The 20,691-nt window shown below is 34.1% G+C and overlaps 1 protein-coding gene across 18 annotated transcripts in view; it reads right to left on the reverse strand.

Annotated features, from left to right (window-relative positions):
• The window catches only part of ADGRL3 (adhesion G protein-coupled receptor L3), a 794,963-nt gene that overhangs the window by 490,968 nt on the left and 283,304 nt on the right, over positions 1–20,691 (reverse strand). For 17 of the 18 annotated variants that reach the window (XM_046656118.1, XM_046656110.1, XM_046656106.1 and 14 more), the window contains 2 exons: positions 20,123–20,346; positions 1,220–1,423 (listed from right to left, as the gene is read on the reverse strand). In XM_046656118.1, the coding sequence (XP_046512074.1) occupies positions 1,220–1,423; positions 20,123–20,195 (277 nt within the window). In that variant the 5' untranslated portion in view covers positions 20,196–20,346. The remainder of the gene's footprint in view (positions 1–1,219; positions 1,424–20,122; positions 20,347–20,691) is intronic. The other variant, XM_046656117.1, reaches the window with a different exon arrangement.

The following is a 20,691-nucleotide window of genomic DNA, read 5'->3' on the forward strand; positions in this document are numbered from 1 at the left end:
GAAAGGCTAATCTGAATGGAAAGCGTCTAGGCCAATGATTGAACAACGTGACAGTGGACAGAGCTCCTGTGAATACCAAGCTCCCCACACACTTGCACTTTCTACATGGCTGCAGTAATTAGAGTTCAGTTGAACTCTTCTAGGTCTCTTAAATCCCAAATGGATTTATGATGCATCTCCCTTAGACCTTGAACTGAAACAAAGTATTCCAACTTATTTTGCCAGAGAATTCTGTAATGGCATTTGGAAGAAAGCTCAGCTAATATAGCGAGCGGTACTTCATGTTCCTTTGCCAGTATTTCTTGTATGTATATCCCCCTAAAGAAATTGTGGGATAGGAGACATGATTGTGTTTTGGAAAAAGACTTAGTATTCATGGTTCCACCAGCCAAATACTTCCCAGTCTTCTTCATGGTGTGGCACACAAAGAAAATTATAAATACACTATATTATATTGTTATTATATTATATATTATATTCCCTGGGGGAAATTATCCCTGAGGGATAAGAGTCCCTGTATGAAGTTTAGCGAGAAAAAAGAAAAATTACATTGCCTAAATATTATTTAAAGATAAAATAAAATGTAAAGTATTGGGGAAAGAATAGCATTGAATTTTGTGCAAATATTATATAACATTCCTCACTGGAGCTCCAGAGGATGGATGTCACTCACTGTATTTGTCAGCTGCAGAGACAATATTTATAAAGTACTTTCCAACATTTTCATAAGAAAATTAGGTTGCTTCTGTAACCATCACTTTTCTATCAGGTTTTATGCTTTACATGACTATACACAATTCCTAACCAAGATGTTTTCATCATCATCTCCTCAAAGTCTTGGTAGTTTCCATTAATGAGAATTTTTTTTCAATCAAGCAGATGATCAAAAGTGTTAAAAGATCTTTCACAACCATTCAAATTTTATAATAGTTGAAATTGTCACTAAAAGTAATTTTAAATCTCCTGTGATAAGGCAAAGATATTTCAAACTCAATCAGAAATTTAAAGTCAAACATCTAGAAATAACGATTAACTAGTGTAGAACAAGCATGCATTGTAAATAACTGGCTAGGATACTACTAAGGGCAAACATCAGCCACAGTGAGTGGATGCAGAGTAAACACGTGGGAAGACAAATTTGGGGCACTGCCTGGGGCTGAGCCTCCCAGGAGCCCCTGCCCGGCCACCCCCAGCCCTCTTTCCCCACCGCTGGCCGCACCTTGGGCTGCACTCTGGGCTCCTTGGGAACCTGGACCACGAACTCCTCTGGTAGCTCCACGGGGCCCTGGTCCGCGATGAGCAGTGGCGCGCTCTGCAGCTGGCTGCTGAAGGAGATGTCGGGGTGGCAGAGCGCCTCCTGGGCTGCGCTCAGCATGTCGCAGTGGAGCAGCGAGGGCTGGATGTCGCTCATTGTGCTTGCCACCTGCGGGGACCGCAGGGCGCACCATCAGACTCCGCTCAGTGAGGCCGGCCTCCGAGGAGCCCTGCTAGAGGCTATTCCCAAGGCTGCTCTCTGCTGCCCCATAGGCCCCGACCTCCAGCCACCCCAGGCCCCACTCAGCCAACCCTGGAGCTGAGGAGATCATATCTCCGGGTCCCTAGCATGATACTGTGTAGTTCCGTCCTAGTTCAACACTATCTTCAGTAAGCCACAAACCTCATTCTAATCCCTAACAATGACTAGAAAATTAGACAGAATTATTGAAATCAGAGAAAGCTGCCTGGAAAAATATAATTTTTTTTTTATTTGTGTAGATTCACAGCATTCTGATGTAAATTACGGACACTAATATCTATAAGTGTAAATAAAAATATTGGTTACTGAACTAAACATTTACGCACAAAAAGCTTGATAAGGTAAGGGGTGAAGAAAGTTTCAGAGAGGTGTTTGTTTTTTATTAGTTTTGTTTGTTGTATTGTTACATTTACATGGATTATTTTATATTTATTTATATGTTTTAGGTCATTTAACATTTTTTTAAAGATATTGTATTAAGATCTGTGATGGACATTAAAGTGAAAAGGATATACATACATTTTTGCCATTTATATACACAGTGATTTAACTGACAAATGGTACATATTACATAAATGAATAAATATGGAAGAACAAGACAATAATGAAAAAATAAAATTGCACACATATGATTTTCTTTTTAATTATTCACAAAACAGTCATACATTACACACTATGGAAAACAGAGCTATTAAGTACAGATTTTTTTTCTGGTGAATTGGTATATGAGATACAAATTTTTCAACACGGATTGCACTAGCAATGTTAATAAATAGCAATGATAACAAAAATATTCCTGCTAACAGAAAGGAACAAACTTTACAAGGAAAAAGATTTTGCTTTACACAATTATTTTTAACATACTATAACATGCATATTTAAAAACACATTAATAATGGCTACCATTCAACAGTCAGGAGAGAAACTAAAGAAATTCAATAATGCAAGAGAATCTTCTGATTATCTTTCTAACACCAGAAGTTTATATAGTAGCACAACAATTTCTTGATATGTAAAATATTTGCACATGAAGAATAAAAACCATGTTCTCTTCCAAAACACAAGAAATGATACAGCCCTTATAGAAAACAAAAATGATATTAAGAAACCTGTCAAGCAATCTATGATGAAAAAGTTTAGAATATAACTCCAAGGCATCGCCCTGAAACATTTCTATTTAAACTCATTATAATGTATGAGTACCAAAATATCTAGGCAAAAGGTAATCTGAATGCTGTTTTGATAGTTTGCGTGAATGAAAAAAGGCATCAAAGAAGAAAACAAGTTTTAAGAACAAAACTTGTGAAAATCAAAATCTCAAAGTAATTGCTTCCTTCAATGTTTAACTCCAGTGACATCTTTTCTGATCTTTTGAGAATATACCTGTCCTTGTTGCCGAAAGTGACAATGTAACTAATTTTTTAATTATTTTAACATGAATACATACAAGCATGTTTTCTCTAACATCTTTATAACTACTCTATGGGAGAAAATTAGCAAAAGATTATAAAACTATGTTATCCTAGAAGCTTCAGTTATAATAAAGTTGAGAATTCACCCTCAGCCAAGTTAACATATAAGGACATTTGGAGTGATGGAGCATGCACTTAACTGTTTATTCATTCAACAAATATTTATTGAGTTTCCATTATGTATCAAGTCCTTTTCTAGGTGCTTGAGAATTTGATGAACAAAACAGACCAAGTACCTACTTTGATGAATCATCCATTCTGGTGTGGGAGACATAGACTATACAAATAGATATATATATATATTTTTAAATACCATATAGATATGAGTAATCTACAGAAAGTTTAAATTGGGTAATATGTAAAGACTACTCACTTAGGTTTTTATGGAAGACTTATCTATGGGAGTGAAATTTAAAATGAGATCTCAATGAGATTGCAAGTTGCTAGTCAGGCAAAAATCAGGAGTAAACAGCATTCCAGACTGCTGCAAAGGCCTCAGGCTGAAACCACCTTGGCTTGTTCAAGAAATAGCACACTGGCCAATGGAGCTGTGAGTAGTAGGCTAGGAGAAGAAGGGTCTGGAATGAGATCAGAAAGGAAAGCAACAGCCAGATCATGAGCTTTGTAAACCAGCGCAAGGAGTTCAGATTTGGGCCAATCAAGCTTTTGTTTAGAATACTGAATAAAGTTCCTGGGAAGGAAGAATAGGGCAGGATAGGGAAAAAGACACAGGAATCACGATCTCTACTGAACTAGAGATCAATTATTTCAGGAAAAGTCAACTTTCAGAGCAGGTAGAGAATGGCAATTGACTTAAAATGCCCATAAAGTGGAATCACTACTAGCTGAAAAATATAATAGTGTCTGTATTAAATGAAAGAATCTCAGCTTAAACAAGAAATAAGAACATGCTTGAACTAGAACTAGAAAGCAAGGTCTGAGGACCTAGAAAAAGTAGGTTTGGTTCAGAGAATAAAACGATTTCCTGGAGTGAGACTGAAGGAGACGAAATACCAGGAAGTTAAACAGGCTTTGACTCTTAGGTTGAAGGAAATTAGACTCCAATGTGTGTAAAGCTGCAGTATCTTATGTGTCTATAGGTCATATTCTCCTTTAACTTTATCATCTCTATAAAAGGAATCCAGAGTCACCGATCAGAGGCAGCATAAGTGGAGATGCTGTTAACACTGCCCACATGGAGCAGGGCTATTAGAACAGAGACAAAAATCTTAACCTTTGTTTTAAAAAAATATTGTATATGTTACACTTAAGATATTGTATGACTTCTGGGTAAATATTTATTTGGGTTATAAACATAAATCTAATTTGTCTTCGTTAAGCCATTATAAAAATAAGTCTTCAAGATAAACATCACAGTTCTAAGTCTGGTATTCCATTAGAGGCATGGAATCTCAAGTCTGGAAAAAATCATTCAACTCATGCGAAAGATAATAAATAACCCTTCAAGCATCCCTGCTAAAAATCTCCCAAGTTTGACACATAGAGGCAGGAATCAGAGACTCACTCTGTCCATGGCGCACCCCAGCCCATTTGAAGCAGCAAGTTCTTCCTCATGTCAAGAAAAGTGATATCTAGACCTTGGCATTCTCCACTCACTTGTCTAAATTCTATACAAATGGGCTTTGCAAAACACATCAAAGCTACTCCTAGAAGGTACTTGTCTTCAGACATTTCAAGATAGTCTTCATATCCTAAATGTCTCTTTTCTTCTCAAGATTCATAAGGGGAAAGGATTCTTTCAAATTAACTATGAAAAATTCTCCAGATTGTTGTGGCATTAACTATCACTGGAAGACACACCCCTTATGCTCCTCCGCCATCTCCATTTGAGACCACAGTTTCAAACTGTGTTGTATGTAATTTAAGATGTCTCAAAGGTACTTTTGGTTCTGGGGCAGGAAGTAATGGTAAGGACAACATATTTTGTTCTTCTTTCTTTCTGACCTTCTTCAGAGAGAGAGGAAACTTCATTCCTATCTCCTTTAAAAACCGTGTCTCTAATTAAGACTTCATTTAAAAAAGAAGGTTTGACTAATTTTTGAAAAGTTTGAATTCCTTTCATCACAGATAATATTTAATATTCATAAGTAATATGAGTTATTGCCATACCCAAATTGCCCACATAATCACTTCATATTCTGATATTTTTACTATTTAAACACTTTGATTCTGCTTTCCCAATGGGCAAGCATGAAATATGAAAATTAATATCTCACAAGCCACTAAAATGATCAAAATGTTCCCCCATGTTTGCGTATAGTCTCCAACATCAAAGGCTATCAGAGCATCAAAGTTCCCAAACATTGTGGGTGAATGTGAGGCAAGCAGAAAAGGAAAACGAAAGAGCATGTAAGAGGTAAAGTACACGTGATGGTAGTACCAGGGTTTTCATCTTATCTGTAGAGCTTACAATTGAAATAAACATAAAAAATATCAGATTTCAATGGTATGTATTGTGAGGGATCAATATTGATTTATAAATTAAAAAACACTAAGTAAGCATTGTTTCTAAGCAACTTCAACTGTTTGTTTTCTTGTTCTCCTTAGATGAGTAGCTATGTAGTTCAGTCAATTATTCAGCTTCTTTCTCCAAACATCTATCGATCATAATAATGAGTTTGGAATCGAGATAAAACAATGGGCTGCAGTAGGAAAATATTCCTAAGGTGAGAGAAATGTTAACAACAAAACACAATCATATTTATCTGTCACAAATGATTTAACTTTCATATATTAAGGCTGTTTCTCAAAAGTCACTCATTTTTCTACCACCCCTAACTCTGAGACCCTGTACTGCTGTGCCTTGGTTTCCTCATCTGTAAAATGAGGATACTCATGCTCACCTCTTGGATTGTGAGGACTAAAAGAGATAAGAGAATGTAAGACCCACTCAGGGTTCCATAAATAATAGTAGTAGGAGCCATCTTTGTTGTTTGAACACAAAGGCAACATGGGATAGTGGAAAGGGAATGGACTTTGAAGTCAGAAGCTTTGTAGTGTGACTTTCCGCCCATTATTTCTCTGGGCCTCACTTTCTCCATTAATCAAATGATTGTAAGAGTGTCTATCTCGCACTGATGTTGTGATGATTAAATAAAATCATGTCCATGAAGAGACGGGCGATGAGTTGGCCAGGGTTGGTGGATTTTGTTTTTCGTACTTCAGAGCTAAGTGGAACCAGGCCCAGAGAGGGCCATGTCATGCCTAAGGTCACACACACAAAAAAGTCATTCGTTTTTGTGCTTTGAGGTAATATTTTACCATATCTTTTTAATCAAAAGCTAATTTTGAGCCTTATAGAATTTAAAATATACTGTAATTACAGCTATGGCCCTAAACTACATATTCAATTCTGTCTTCCATGATGTCTTAGATACAAAACGTATCCTCCTACACATAGCTGTCTAATCTTTGGTTCAAATTATCCTTCCCTGCAGGAAATCCCTACTGCTCAGGCTTTCCAAATCTCTCTCCAGGTATCACCCTTCCCATAATTTTCCTAAACTGTTCACTATGTATATAATCAGCACCAAGTTTCACACGATTTCCCTTCCATTCTGTACTAAGATCTAAAATTTTAAATTTACTTTTAAATTAAAAGTTGTATATTTAAAAAACTTAAAATCGTGTAGTGTTTTTTGAGTCCCAAGGTTTAAGCAACCACAATACTGCTTTCTTCTTTAAGTGAAACTTGATATATTTTACTACATCTGTTTTGTAATATTCTATCTCATTCTTCTATACATTGTTTTGGTTGGCTTATTTCTAATTTAAATCATAGTTCTACAAAATGAGGCAAATGCTCAGTAGGTTATTAAAACGCCTTTGGAAGAAGCCTCCCCAAGATAGTTAAGAGATTTTGATTTGAGTTTCTCTTCTGACAACTATTGGAAATGTCATTACATCATTAGATTGACAGCCCTGAGTCTATATCTTTCATCTTAAGATTAGTGATACTACTACATGTGACTCATTAGATTGTTAGGAGTATTCACGGAACTACCTGCAAAGTGCTATGTAAATGCTAGAAATTATACTGAAATACAACAACAAATGACTGATTGACATGGAAAATCCAATCCAAGTTCAATGCATATATATATATATATATATATATATGTATATATGGAGAGCGAGAAGAAGGGCGGGGGAGGGATGGAGAGAGAGACAGAAACTATTGCTTTCACTTCTTTTCCTGTAAATAAAGGCACATTTTCCAATCCTGCTTCCTTTTGCATACCTGAAAAAGCTCTACCTTTCCCCCAGCACCTTCATTTTGGCCATATAAATAGATTACTTCTTTCCTGATTTCTCCCTAAGGTGTATGTGACAGTTCCATAATTTCTTCATAGGCTGGATGGTAACCGCTAAAAACAGTCTTAAAAGTTCCAATTTAAGCACCCAACTAAAGACACCACAGGTAGAAATTACAACATGGAAGTTCTAACGCAGAGAAAAATCTGTTTCAATTTCGGGGCTTATAAAACAATGGCTCAGTTGTGACAAACTGTCCACCTGTGTGTGAGGAAGCAACTTTCACAGTAAACCTGGTTATTAGTCAATTGAACTCAACAGACTCGTTCTCTAGACTGAATTGCTTCGTGAAGTGTTGGTATGCCCTATGTGGGTAAAAAATTTCTCTTCAAACTAGGTTTCTCACTCTTCTTCTCTACACCACAGCTGGTTACAGTAAAATAAAAGGTATTAACAGCTACACTTTTGCCAGAAGACTGAACAATTAAGTATGAAAGCTATATAACAAAGCTATATAAGAAAGCTATATAAGCTATTCTGAGTGGATGAGTCAAACTCTTGATTTGAATAAAGCTAAAGGGAAACAATTCCTAGTGTTAAAAAATAAAAGAGACAATATTCAAAGATTACTTTTTAATTGACTTTCAAGTCTGGCATCTACCATGTCCTAAAAATAGAGGGAAAAATTGTGCTTATTCGCTGTAATGTTTGCCTAGATCGTAATACTACGATGTAAATTTCTCAAACATTTGTTAAAATGACTAAGCAGAGAGTAAAGTTTCTGCCACTGATATAAATTTATTTTAAAAAATCAGCTTCTGACAAAAAGACTATTTTCATTCAAATGAAATAAAATGCATATTACATATCTTATTCTTCAGAGGAGTGATAACTAATAGTTTGTCTTTTCTAACTAAAAACACCTGGCTCTTTGTAAACATAATGCAAACAGATTTAAATTCATGATAACAAAAAATAAAACTCTGGAATTTATTATTTGGAGAATATTGGCTTTCTTTTAACTTCCTTTCCTCCCCTCTTTTTAAAGGATATTAAAATTTTAATGGTATGGAAGCTGTGCCTTCAGAATGTTGTAAAGTAAGTCATTTCTTTAAAAATCTTTATAATTATATTAACGGGGTACTTTTCCTTAATCACACTGCCAATTATACTTGATGTGTGGGATAAACTATACATATTTTGACAGAGATCTGTCTTGTCAGTGAGTTCTTTCTCGTTATTCTAAGTTCAACCTAACTGGCATCTCTGAAGATAGTTGAGAAGAATGAAAATTTTTTATCTATTTTTTTCTGGTAGTAAGAGATTTCTACCCTCTCTATCCCCTCTCCTCAACACACACACCAAATGAATGCCTAAATTCTGGTTAACAAGAAAGCAGATATGTTAGCAGACTCACATGTCAAAATGATTGATTATATTATGTTGCTGGTATATACACAAAGTGTGATTATTATTGGACACCTACTTTTAAAAATCGACATAGTGATTTCAATCTGTGTGAAGAGGCACATCAAGCCAGCCTCCTAACAATAGCCCTTAACCTAAAAAACATCTGTCCTATCACAGCTATTCCAACTGTCCTGAGCTATTGTGACCAATCTAAAAGGCTTCCTTTTAAGCAAATGTGTTCCCTGGAGGGATAGCATCATATGTTGCTTTGAATTTTATGTATTATCTGTCTTCATTATTAAATCATGTGCCCTTAAGGTTTGCATGGTTTCACCAACTTCCCTATCAAAAGGAAAAGAAAGAATCATTGCTAAATAGTCCCCACCATTGTTGATTTGTAACAAGAGCTACAGAAAAGAATCTCCTTGATCTAATTCAGGTAGCGTCTATGATGACTACTTTCATGGTATCTCTAACAGCTTGGTGCGAAGCAATAACGTGTGAAAGCCAACTGTTCATTCTTTTTATAAACATAGAGGGTTTTTTTTTCATCTACATGATCTAATCATATCTGGATCTTCTTTTCCTCATGTCATCTGTTATTCTCTAATGCAACAACAAAATTAGTCTGTTTTAAAGTCATCTGAGTCCAAGAAAAAAAATGGATCATTGTAAAATGCTATTTCGGTTTTGCATATTATTTTTATCTTTGCATATAATCAAATCAAAGATTTCTCTAATTTAGCTCAACATATTTATCCCCTTTAACTTCACGTTAAACTAATAATATCAAAGTCAGAGTATATCTGTCACTCACTATTCAATTTCTTCAAATCTGGGATGAATAGTGAAGACAGGAAATTTTATTGTGCTTATAGTCTAATTAAAGGCAACACGCTTGTACTCTGAATAGCTTTTCAACACTCTGTAACATTTTTTTAATGCTGATCTAAGCTTAAGATGTTCTTTAGTAACTCATTAAAGACTTAGTTACAGTCCAGTGAGTGACTACTGAATATAATGATGGAATGGTGTACAAATGTGTAGGCTCGTAATTAAAGGAACTGTCACATTTGAGGATTAAGAATATACAATGCAGTCTTTGAGAAACACTATGAAAAGTAAATGACCCCAAGACAGTGTTGTATGTTAAGTTTTGGTTACTATCCAGTCATTTGTTTTTTTAGTTCTAATTCCAAAAGGTATGTTTTAATGACCACATTCTCCCAGGATTAAATGTGTGAGGCTTTGTGTTAGGGCCTTTCTAAACATTATTGTTCTTAATCCTCATACTATAACAAATAGACTTAATTATCCCCTTGATAATCAAGGAAATTGTGAATCAAATTGGTTAAGATCCTGTATCTTGGAAGTAATGGAAATGGAATTAGACTCTAAGGCCTGAGTTCATTCTCTTCATTCAATAGGACCATGCAAATTAGGATCCTAAAACAGCTTCCATTAGACAATATTGTACACTTCAGTTTCTGAGCTTCATGTAAATATTACTTTCTAAATATGTTGACATCTTCCTCCATTCATAGTTGCTTAAAACTGCAGGATCTGTTCAGCATCAACATTTATAAACCATTCATTCTTTATTTACCTTTCTCCTAATCTTTTCTTCCCAAATAGCAATATTTCAGATAAGCCCAGTGGACTGAAATAGTGCAAGTTTGCTAGGATTCTTGCCATATAGAGCCTCAGGTTCTCTTCTGATTGTCATCTTTGTCTGTTTCTTTAAAGATGTGATGTGAGTGGGTCCAGGGGTCACTAAATATACAATATGTAGATTTGATAGGGAGACATAATGAATTGCATCACTTTGTTGAGATGAAGTAAAAGGGGCATCTAATAGTTTGCAGAACATATTAGAGAAAAAGTCTACGAAAATAAAATGAAAGACTCAATATTTATAATATAATTTGAGCAAAGATACAAAAAATATAAATAAGAGGATTTTCAAAATCTGGAAGGACAAGAATTCAGATGAGAAGAAAAATAGAAAATATTTTTGCCACCACAATTAAAGGTTACTGTTCTTTATTACTCTCTTAAGGAGGAGTAATTGGAAACCACTGAAGAGCCCAATGAATTACCTTGCTGTTTTGTCACTGCTATACAGTTCACAGAGTGAAGTTTCAATCATTGCCAATTACTAGTTTTTGTCATCATAATAAAAACTTGAATTAATGAACAACTTTTAGGAATCAAATATGTAAATAAAAGAGGAGGTGGTCTGAGGCTAGACAAACGGTATATGGTTTCAAATGAATGTAAAGAGAGGAGATTTAAGTGAAATCCAGGCAAAAAGCCTCTCTTACAATACGGAGTCTAAAAAACTCCTAAATCTAAATGTATTGTAATAATGATATCCTCTGGTATTTTCTAAAAATGATATTTCTGTAAAGAACACTTGGAACTCAAAAACAAAAACAAATTAAAAATTGAGAAATGATTGAATAATATTTCTCCAAGTAAGATACAAATGGCCAATGAGCATGTGAAAAGAAGCTCAGCATCATTACGCATCAAAGAAATGCACATCAAAACCACAGTGAGATATTACTCCATCTTGACTAGGACAGCTAAAATAAAAAAGAAAGACAATAACAAGTGTGGGTGAGGATGTGGAGAAATGAGAACCCTCCTATTACAGTCTGGAATGTACAATTGTACCCCTACTCTAGAAAACAGCTTAACAGTTCCACAAAATGCTAAAGATAGAGTTATTATGTGGCTCAGCAATTCCACTCCTAGGTGTATACCTAAGAGAAGTGAAAACATGTTCACACAAAAATTGTACATGAATTTTCCAGAAAAGGATTATGCAGAATAGCCAGAAAGTAGGAATAACCCAAATTTTCAACAAATGATAAATACAATGCAGTATGTCATACAATGGAATATTATTTGGCAATAAAAAAGAATTAAGTACTAATACATGCTATGATATGCATAGATTTTAAAATATGCTAAGTGAAAGAAGTCACAAAAGATTAAAAATTGTATGAATCTATTTATACAAAATGTCCAGAATAGGCAAATCCATAGAGACAGAAAGTAGAGTAGATTAGTGGTTTCCAAGGACTGGGAGAAGGAGAAACTGAGTGTGCCTACCAGTGGGTGTGGTGTTTCTTTTTGGAGGACTGATGACGTTCTAAAATTGATTGTGGTAATGGATGCACAACTGTGCATACTGAAATTCACTGAACTATACACTTTAAATAGGTGAATTTGATAGCATGTTAAATATATCTCAATAAAGCTGTAAAAAAAAAACCTCTCCACTTATACATAATAAAAAAGATATTAGTGCATTAGATCCAGTTTCTTTTTTAAAAAAGCTCCTTTCTTCATAAAAGATATTCATAAAAGATTTCTTCTTCCTTTATGACAAGAGGACTACATTTTTCAAAGTCCTTTATAGGTGTGGTTATGAGGCCAAGTTTTATTTAACGGAAATGTGAGCAGAAGTAATGTACACTACTTCCGAGCATATCCTAAAACTTTCCATTAGAATCTCCACAATGCTCCTTCTTCCTTCCTGCGAACTGGAGGTAATGACCCTCAGAACGACTCTGGAAGCCTCTTGCCGTTACACTGGGTCTCTGAATAACTGAGAGCAATAGAATGACCTCCCTGCTACCACCACACACACCCCCACACACACTCGGACCAGAAACACCTCCCTTGGAATGTTTGATGTATAAGAACATATTCTCTGGAAGCCATTATTAATTTTAGAATCTATTGAGACTATAGCACAGTTTATTTTATCTAATACATTGTTACAAAATGGAGATTAAAGTAGATAACTCAAAGAAGGCTTCTTCCAGAAGTTTCATAATATATAATTTGAAATACACACACACAATTTGATCCCTTCTTGACTACTTCTTGCCCTAGACATTTGATTTTCTGAGGAGTCATTCCTATCACATTCCAATAGAACATATGAAATGCAGTGCTGTTTCAGGGATCTCATTTTTACAATTGATCAACTTCCCTAATTTTGAGATTTTATCTTTCATTACTGTATTTTTATAAAATATATTTTATAATCAATTGGGCAAGTGCCTTCCTATTACTCTTTTCATTTTTCACTAACTTTTCTCTTGTTTAATAGTCAATATATATTTTAGAATAATTTTGTTGAAATCCTATATAGAAAAGCTCACATTGGTACTATGAATGCAGTTGTGTAAAAATCTAAAAATTAATTTGGAAATATGTGTCAATTTTGCTGTACTCAGTCTTCATCCAGGAACATGGTATATGGCATGTCTTCTTTTATAACTCCCAGTAAAGTTTCAGAGTTTTCTTCTCATAGGTTCCATACATTTCCTTCTATGATATTTCCTAAATAACTCATGCATTTCATTGCTGTTTTGACTTATATATGTGTGTATAAATATATATACGCAGGGGCTGGCCCCGTGGCCGAGTGGTTAAGTTCGCGCGCTCCGCTGCAGGCGGCCCAGTGTTTCGTTAGTTCAAATCCTGGGCGCGGACATGGCACTGCTCGTCAGACCACGCTGAGGCAGCGTCCCACATGCCACAACTAGAAGAACCCACAACGAAGAATACACAACTATGTACCGGGGGGCTTTGGGGAGAAAAATGAAAACATAAAATCTTTAAAAAAAAAAAATATATATATATATACTCATATATATTCATACACACATATATATGAGTGAAACATATATCTGAACTCAAAGTGCTCTCATTAATTCCGATAAAGTTTTTACTTGTTGAATTTTCTAGATTATTATACTTCTACAAATAATGATTATTTCTTAATATTTGAATATTTATTCTACTTACGTTTTGTTGATTATTATAGTAGCCAAAACTTATGGAACTGTTTTAAATAAATTGTACTAGTAACAAACAAGGTTGTATTGATCATTTCTTACCATTCATTTAAGGTAGTTATTAATTAATTTAAAAGAGAATCATTCTTTTAATTTCCATGTCTCAAGAGACTTTCTTCTAGGGGTACAGAAATATAGTCCAATTTTCTATACAAGCATGTTCCTTTATAGCGCTATTTGTAATGGTAATATATCAATGACCTTTAATATTAAGCCATCAACATATGGTTAGATAAACAATGATTCCTTCATATGATAAAATAATACAATTTTTAAAAATTTTAATGAGAGCATAGGAATGTCTACATTTTAAAGTTAAGTAAAAACAAAAGATATAAATTTTATTTTTCACTTACTCCAGTTTTTAAAAAAAATATGTACCCATACATGACTGCAAGAAAAATCTAACAAATTATACCAGTGGGTCATGGGATTATTGGATTTTTGCCTTCTGATTTAAATTTGTGTAAGGAGAATTACTTTGATAATAAAGTAGGTGATACTGTTAATGACAAAGAAATATATGAGACTATGTTCTTGTACTTTACCAGTAAGTTTACAACCTTGACATTATGATATTCAAATCACCACAAACTGTAATATGTGTAGATGAAATAAACACAGAAAGCTTATCAAATGTCATTGCGAGAGCCAATTTTTATATGAAGACCTCTATCTATTACTTTTGTTAAGTACAACTAGCATATTTATGTTGTAAATCCTTAACTAGCCTGGCTTATTTGATCAAATCCTCCATATATGATAGATTTTTCTTGATAGGAAGACAATTTTCTATATTTAAAGAAACTAATTCTGCTATGATGACAATATGGGGGAATATACATTCAAATAAAACAAAACTGTAATTATTAACAAAATTTTAAAAGTTCATTTTCAATTTATCAATTAAAAATCTGAAAAAAGTAGAGAATAAATTAACTCTATTTTCAACAGGGTCTTATTCTATACCGTCAAATTAAAACAGATCAGAATACAGTACGTAGTCTCTTATTTACATGACAAATCAATGAGACTCTTTCCTATTGCATTTCAATTTTTTGGTTTGTCTTTAAGAAATCATTTCCCAATCAGAATGAAGGAAATAAATGCATGAAAAATGTACTATGATTACTTATAAGAAATTATAAATGTAAGAGCAATATTCTTACATTGAGAATGAAAGTAAATAGCAATGCAAAGAAGAGGAAGACAGATAATTAGGTATTTATATATTATATATCGAAATATTTTTAAAGTCATTCAATATCAAGCGTACAAAGACTACCCTATGGCAGTCACAGTCTACACCAAAGCCAAGAAATATAAAAAATAAGATATGATCCTAAACCCCAAACAGTCACAACATATAAAGTCTAAAAATAAGAAGATGCTATTTTACTCTCAACGTATACACGTTACTCATAGAGTATCACTACAATAAAATTCACATATAACATGTTTTGCAAGTGTGAAGGCAAAAGAAAATTCTTTTCCAATTGCTAACCTGTATGCCGAGTACGTAGGGAAGGTTTCTAAACACATTCTTACAGAGGAAAGCTATCAGTCATTTGTAGTTTATAATGTGATATATTAGAGATTGCACAGTTAACTTATGAAATAAATATTTTGAAATTCAATACCAAGTGGCTAATGCAGATAGTGTTCAATGCATTCGCAGTAACCTCATATAGCATGACCACGACAAAGATTTTTCTGTATAACGTATTTAACCATAAAAATAGTGATATTACTGCAAGTATTACAAATTACCTAGGCTGGCAAACATTATAAACATTTCAAAGATGACTAATTTCTAAAAATAACAAAGTTAAGCAAAGCTTAGAAGTCAACCTGACTTTTTCGCAATTAATAAAACACTTCATAAAAAGAATTATGTTATTAAGTAGTAAAATGAAATTTTGTACTTTCTAAAGCCTCACATCTTATTAGAAGTTAAAAAATATATGGGTGTGATTTTAAATCACTGACACATTAAATAGAATTACAACTATAAAATACAGATTAATAATAAAATGCAAATAACATAACATATAGTACTAAATATATTTGCATCTGATCATTGTTTTGTCCCTAAGAACTGTTTATTATAATAAACTTCTTGAACATAATAAAAAGCGAGTTAGCCTGTAAAGTCCATGAATATATAAATACACATGCAACCTTAACAACAAAAAACAGACTAGCAGAAAAAAACCACACATATAGTGGTTACAGAAGAATTTTTTAAAACCATATTTTTTTCTGCAAAGGTACCATAAAAAATATTGCTCCCCTTTACCCACAGTAAGCTCCAATGATTCTGTTTACTATCTTTTCAATTGTGACACAATTTATAAGTACAGTTTAATTAAGATAAGACTTAGTTAAAAGATCTAAGCACTCCAATCACCTTCTCCACTCCCAATCAACTGTGGCTTGGGCGAAGTCACCTCCCAGGACAAGATCTCCCAGCCCAGATCCACATTGGACCTTGGTATCCCTTTCCTGCCACTCAGGATGAGCCCTAGGTGGCTGCATTATCACTGGATTACTGTTCTCTGATTCCCATCTTTTCCCTTGCTCCCAACCACATCAATAGAACAAAACAATCCTTTATCTTCACGCAACCCTTCATTAGTTAACAGCAAAGAACTGGCCATCTGCTTTAGCTGCTTCTCTTTACTGCTGCCAGGTCTCACTGCATTATAAATAAGTGTTTTATGGCTGTATAGGAAGGGGGCACAGTCATGGAAAACAGAAAAAGAGAAATACAGAGGTACACAGAGACATAAAATATGGACAGATAAACATAGAACCAGAGACACATCCTAATCAAAAAATTGTGTACATATATATACACAATGTGAGTGTACTGATTAATTTTGTTTTTCTCTATAAAATACTGGCCAGACTTTCTAGGACAATGTAGAGACTATTCAACTAATGTAAACATTATTCAGAATTAATTCTTTAGCTTGGTTTCTAATTTTACCCATGTGGAAATCATGCAAAAAAGGTATCACTGATAATTACAGACTACCAATTATATACAACTACCCCTGACTTTGTATCACTGATAGTTATATACTAAGCCTTCATACATATCAGTTTAAATAATTTTGTTTAGATAGTAGTATTAAGAAATTTCTGGCAAAACAAATATTCAAGTATAAAAAGATTTTTTTCAATTCTCAGGGTAAGAATAAGGATAATTATGCATTTTCTTTATCTAATGCTCAGAGGTTTAGCTCTATTTCAAGGTAGTTAGGGGTAGGAAAATAAAATATAAGGAAGATTTACCAAATGCCAAGCACTATGTTAGAAGCTATACATATATTATTCTAGCTGTTCCTTGAAATAACTTGCAAGGAATAAATGTTCATTCTTGTAGATGAAAAGTAGGCTTACAAATTTTTATGTTACTGTAAGCTCTTTGAGGGAAGAATTAGGAATCTTTTATTCATTACCATATCTTTAGCAGCTGGCATAGTTTTCCAGCTCACAGGCGGTGACAAATGCTATTTAACTAGTTTACAAAGTAACAGAATTACAGAGCTACTAGGTGGCAGAGCTGGAATTTTATCTTAGGTCTGTCAGTTTTCAAAGCCCAATCTGTCTGTGCCCAGAACATGGAAGAGGCAGGTGAGCTGCGTTTCTGCCTCACCTGCTCCCAAATGACCAGGAGAGTGGAGATGGGATTCTCTGTAGGGAAGAATAGCCTTAATGGGAATTGATTATCTACATGCAGTAAGACCAGAGTTTCAAGAAACCAGGTCCTTCGTATTGAATCCCTCTGTGTCACATAACAGCTGTGTAACTTCGGTCAAGTTCCTTTAACACTCTGTACCTCAATGTTTTTACTGTAAAAAATTAACGATAATAATAATAATAATAATTACTAATATTAAACCCATAAGACTGTTGTGAGGATTAATTGTACCAATACATCTAAAGTTTATGGCTATAAAATTAGTAGTCATCATTTTTATTTGCTCTGGAGAATGGGATAGCAATTCAGGTCACAAGCAGAAAAATGCATTCTCTATGGTCAGGAGGGATAAAGCTGGGCATCTCAACGACAATAGGCAGCGAGATGCTACAGGGGATGTTTTGAAAACAAGAGTACTTCTATCCATTTTAACTTAATCGTCTAAGGTTCCATACTGTGCAGTGTTCCTTTAAGCCAGGATTGGTGGGGAGTCTGGAAATGTCTACCCTGTCAGATTTTGGCACTGATCAAAGGTTCATACATTCTTCTGTTTGTGCACAAACTGGGTTCCAGAAGGTTGTTCATGTGAAAGCCTTTATTGACAAGTCAGAAGTGATACCTCAAAGGCAATGGAGATGCCTTCTACAGATGGCCAACAAGACTGATGTGCATTTTCTCTGGTGCAAGTTTTAAAATACCTATACAAGGTAATAAGGGTAAAATTTACAAGTAGAACGCTTCTACAGTGTTCAGCCTGATATGTTTCAAAATCGAGATAGCAGAAAATAGTTCACATAAAATGGAAATGATTACTTAAGGTTTTAGCCCCAAATATTTTATATACCAGGTCAATTTTCCATGTGCACTACTAGGGGTTTTAAAATACTCCTCAGAGGTACTTGGAGAGACTCCGTGTGTGTGTATGTGTGCGTGTGTGTTCAATACAGGTCCCAACCCAAGACCCATGATCTACTGCTCAGCTATGTTTGGGGCCCACTGAAATACACAGTAGGTGTCAGTTTTTAGAGGCCAGAAATTTCAGCTCTGCAAAGACTTTTTCTTAAAATGTCTATTTTTGCTATTTTTAACCTACCTTCCTCAAACAAGTGTAATTTTAGATTGACTTTTTAAAACATGAATTGTGTGTATGTATATATATATGTATTTTCGTCCCATGAGTATCAACATCAAATGACACAGCTCTCATGGTTAGCTAATTCCTGGTCATTACAATTTACTGGAACAAAAATAAACTGAGGGACAGATAGCATCATGAAGGAAACTAACATGTTCAAGCAGTTAATATTTGTCATGCACTATGCTAGATTCTTTACATATACTATTTACTTAATCTTCAAAATGACCTTTTGAGTGAGACATTTTTATAACCTCAAAAAACCTAATTAGAATCATCTTTAGATAGACAGATAATTAGAAAAGCACTTGTTAAGTGATATAATTCTTTTATTGTCCCATATCACAAATGTTCTCTGTGCTCAATTATGTGAAATGTACAAGTGCTCCATCAGTATATGAATTCAGGAAACATTTTGAAATTTTGACAAATTTACATTGCTTAAAACTAGATGGTGGTATAATTTTCTTCTTTTTTTTAAAAAAAAAAACTACCTCATATTAGAGTGGTTTATTAGAAATAAATGTGTTAAATCAGGGGAACCTTAGAGGAAAACTTCAAAAGAGACAGAAGTTACTTAATCTAGTTTTATAATGACAGCAGAATGCCATTCATGTTGAAACTTAGGAATATGGGCCAAATTTGGAATTGCATCGCTGATGAACTGCAATAGATTTCTGTAGTCAATTAAAAACGAAAAGTGAGCAGAAGAGGCTAAAAATTCATTCCAGCTGCTTGCTACACTGTAATATTCTGAGACCTCCTAAGCAGTGGCAGATAGAGCTGCACCCCTTTTTCTTTGCTATAAGTACCATTAATGTATGACATAGTAACTTTATTATAACATTTTCATGTTGGGGCAAAACCGATGATAAGTAGTGGAAAACTTTAAACTGTAAAAACAGAACATAAAGACTTTAATTTGCAAGTTTTTATAGAGCATCAGGGAATATTACACTAAGTTGTACAGAATTTGTCTTTTGTTTATTTATTGAATATTGTATGTTTTATAAAATTTGCAAAGGTATATCATTTCTTAACTACCATATTTGTGTTATAAACACCGAGAGGTCTAAATGAACAGAGCATACAAGTCTTTTATGAGTATATTAGCATGTTTCAGTAAAATTATCTTTCTGCATATGTTAATATCATTTTGATGTTTGTTTTTTCTTATTTGAATTAAAATGTATATAACAAAAACAGTTTCCCACTATTGAAAGGTTTCGTTTGCATGTATTAAAGATTGAACCGAGTAGTAAACACTCAGAAATAAATATTTATGTGGTTTGGGAAAGCAAATTTTTTGGTGTTTTCTTTCAAATGTGCATACTTACTGGATTAAATATTATTTTTAAGTACAAAAGTATGTAAACCAAACAATTCATCATATATGATAGAGTGAATAATTCAGCTAATTTTCCATAAGTGGTATAAACAAAGACTAAAACATGCAGGAGTTCTTTAAAAAACAAACAAACAAAAAAACCTTTTGGTTACACATAAATTTCAATAGACACTTTAAGAAATCAAACTTAAAATGATATTTATTGCAGCTTAAGGTACACATTATGGTCTTTTACTTAGCCATGTTAATATATACCATTTTAATATATGGTAGGCAAAAGCTGCAAAATGACAGAGCAAAGATTTAGAAGAAAGAGTCTAGTGTAAAAAAGTGAGACAACATTAAGCACCACACAAAAATCTAAGTAAAGGGCTTACCATGAACTATTGGTGCTACGAGCATCATGAAGATTAGTAGCTGTGATGGCCACATGGCTGTGTACTCGGGCATGAGAGTGCCTCAGGAGTGAGAGCTCCAAACGTGAAACAAAATAGTGTATTTCTAGTTCCTCTTCTGTATTCCAAGACCGATGATTAAAAAAAAAAAACTCAAAAAGAAATATTCCTCAAAAACAGAAACACCAATATCCCAATTCTGAATCCTGCAAACAAGAAAAAACAATGGGTTATCAAATAAGGTATTCTTAATTTCTAGAAACTTTATTTTCTGAGTAGAACATCTGTATACCTCCTCCCTTCTTTTTTTTTGGTGAGGAAGATTGGCTCAGAGCTAACATCTATTGTCAATCTTCCTCTTTATGCTTGAGGATGACTGTCCCTGAGCTACAATCTGTGCCAATCTTCCTCTATTTTCCATGTGGGACACCACCATGGCATGGCTTAACGAGCGGCATATAGGTCCGCACCCAGGATCCAAACCTGCAAAGCCTGGGCTGCCCAAGCAGAGCACACAAACTTAACCACTATGCTATGGGGCCTCCTCCCTT

The sequence above is a fragment of the Equus quagga genome, chromosome 3 (genome assembly GCF_021613505.1).
Source record: "Equus quagga isolate Etosha38 chromosome 3, UCLA_HA_Equagga_1.0, whole genome shotgun sequence".
Taxonomy (NCBI): Eukaryota; Metazoa; Chordata; class Mammalia; order Perissodactyla; family Equidae; genus Equus; species Equus quagga.